This window comes from Myotis brandtii, unplaced genomic scaffold (genome assembly GCF_000412655.1).
Source record: "Myotis brandtii unplaced genomic scaffold, ASM41265v1 scaffold7656, whole genome shotgun sequence".
Classification (NCBI taxonomy): Eukaryota; Metazoa; Chordata; class Mammalia; order Chiroptera; family Vespertilionidae; genus Myotis; species Myotis brandtii.
In genome coordinates, this window is record NW_005371058.1 from 13,278 (window position 1) to 15,462 (window position 2,185).

General features: G+C 45.1%; 1 protein-coding gene across 1 annotated transcript in view; it reads left to right on the plus strand.

Annotated features, from left to right (window-relative positions):
• LOC102251986 (interferon-induced, double-stranded RNA-activated protein kinase-like) overlaps positions 1-2,185 on the plus strand; it is a gene marked incomplete at its 3' end in the record, with an annotated part of 16,189 nt that overhangs the window by 5,578 nt on the left and 8,426 nt on the right. Inside the window, exon 4 of the mRNA XM_014530714.1 lies at positions 448-570. Coding sequence (XP_014386200.1) covers positions 448-570 — 123 coding nt within the window. The remainder of the gene's footprint in view (positions 1-447; positions 571-2,185) is intronic.

Sequence of the window (2,185 nt, forward strand, 5' to 3'; positions counted from 1 at the left end):
ACTGGGGTGGAAGATGTCAGACGGGAAAAGTGGGTCGATACCAGTGATATGTTTTAGAAGTAGAATTGGCAGGTCCTCATGATGGAATTAGAGGTCTTCGAGCCAGGCTGGCCCTGAGCACCTGCTCATTTCTCTTATAATAGCGTGATGGTAGCCGTGGAACACAATATGGTGCTTTTTTTCTAAAATTTTATGCTTGTGAGAAGATGCTTTCTCATGGCAGTTGTACAGCCAGGAGTTGCCTGTGTCTCCCAGGGATGATCTGTTGTGTTGAGAGGAGGTGGGGGAGGAACGATCCTTTGTGTGTGGAGTGGGCCCTTCTTATTCAGAAATGGGGAGGCAAGTTTGTTATATAGTCCATTTCATCAGTGGCCTTAAGGGAGAGTGGAAGGGGTGGGGGCCAGCTAGCATTTGATCTTAGAATAACAGTGGCGTTTATCCTTTAAGGTTTCTCAAGGATTTTGAAGAAATAGAAGCAATTGGCTTCGGTGCATATGGCAGTGTTTTCAAAGCAAAACACAGACTTGATGGGACGACTTACGTTATTAAATGTGTTAAATACAATAACGAGTAAGTAGCAAATGTTTTGTTTCATTTTTTTAAATAAGATATGTTGAATTGTATTATTCTTCTTTATGCATCTGTCTTCTTCATGAGTATATTATTTACTTTTTCCCAGTCCTCCTTAAAAATGTTACTCTGGCCCCGCTGGCATGGCTCAGTTGCGAGTTGACCTATGAACCAGAAGGTCACGGTTTGATTTCCGATCAGGGTACATGCCCAGGTTTTGGCTAGATCCCCAGTAGGGGGTGTGCAAGAGGCAGCCAGTCAGTGATGTTTCTATCTCTCTTTCCCTCTCCTTTCCTCTCTGAAATCAATTAAAAAAATATATATATTTTAAAATCTTAGTCTATCATCAGGAGCTTGGCTTACTCACAGCACTAGGTGTTAGACTACCGGGGTCCGACCGGACCTTGGTTCAGCAACTTCGGTACTTGAGTTCTGGCTAAGAAAGAATACAGAGCCAAGACTCCAACTATGAGAGAAAATCACAGAGTTGGAAGAAGTAATTCATAAAAGAAATGGGATTAGGAAACAAGTGATAGAGGCAAAGGAAGGGTCCTTGAAGTTTGGGAATTAGGAAGGTAATGGTAACACGCTGGGGGGATGGGGATGGGGATGGGGAGGGAGAGGAGAAGATGCAGGCCTGCTCCTGGGAGGGAGAGCTCACTGAGTCCTCAGTCCTAAGGGTTTTAAGGGTGGAGATTTTAGGGAAGGTCCCAGGGGAAGATCTTAATAGAATATTCAGCAGCTTTCCAGGTGTGTCCTTTCAAGGTCAAGGTCTCCACTGATTGGTCAGTGCCAATGCAGCTGGTCCTGAGGTCAGCCATGAGATCACTTATTTGGTTTTGCTGCTTTTCTGGGCCTGGAGCTGAAATACAACTGAGGCCTAGATGTTATCTCTAGGGAGGAAAGGTTAGGGATTCCAAAATGCATGACCAGCAATATGCTAGGAGGAGGAAAGGTCACCCTGGGGGCAAGATGTCACCCTATAATTGTCCTTTTCTAGGCACCCAAGGCTTTTCCCTTTAGTGACCTTCTGTACCTGGCCCACACTCCTTGCTCTGCTCGGGTCTAACTGCCTACCACAAGTCTGTTAAGGCTGTCTTGATGAAAACGCAAGTTATAGAGTCATTTAGCTCAAGGTGACCTTTGAGATTTTCTAGTTTCATCTCCTGACTCGTTTTCCAGCAATTGTTACTTCGTCTAAGTTGGCCAGACTGATCCTTCAAAGACTAGAGAAGGGCAGAAAAGGTGGAAAAGAGATATGTAGAGTGGGCTGAGCAAAGGAGAAACAGTCAAAGAGTCCTAGGTGCTCTTCATCCCAATCACACCTACTTCCTGTCCAAGGACAATACCTTGCTTGGCTTTGGAAACACCTTTATGCCTCCTTGGCATCAAAACAAGCTTTTTCGGAGAAAACCAAGATGGCGGCATAGGTAAACACCGGAAATTGCTGCCTCCGACAACAACTTCAAAAATACAACTAAAAGACAGAACGGTCATCATCCAGAACCACAGGAAGGCTGGCTGAGTGGAAATTCTACAACTAGAAGGAAAGAGAAGAGCACACAGACTCAGAGGAGCTACGAAAGTAAAGTGCAGAGGTACGGAGGCTCCGGCG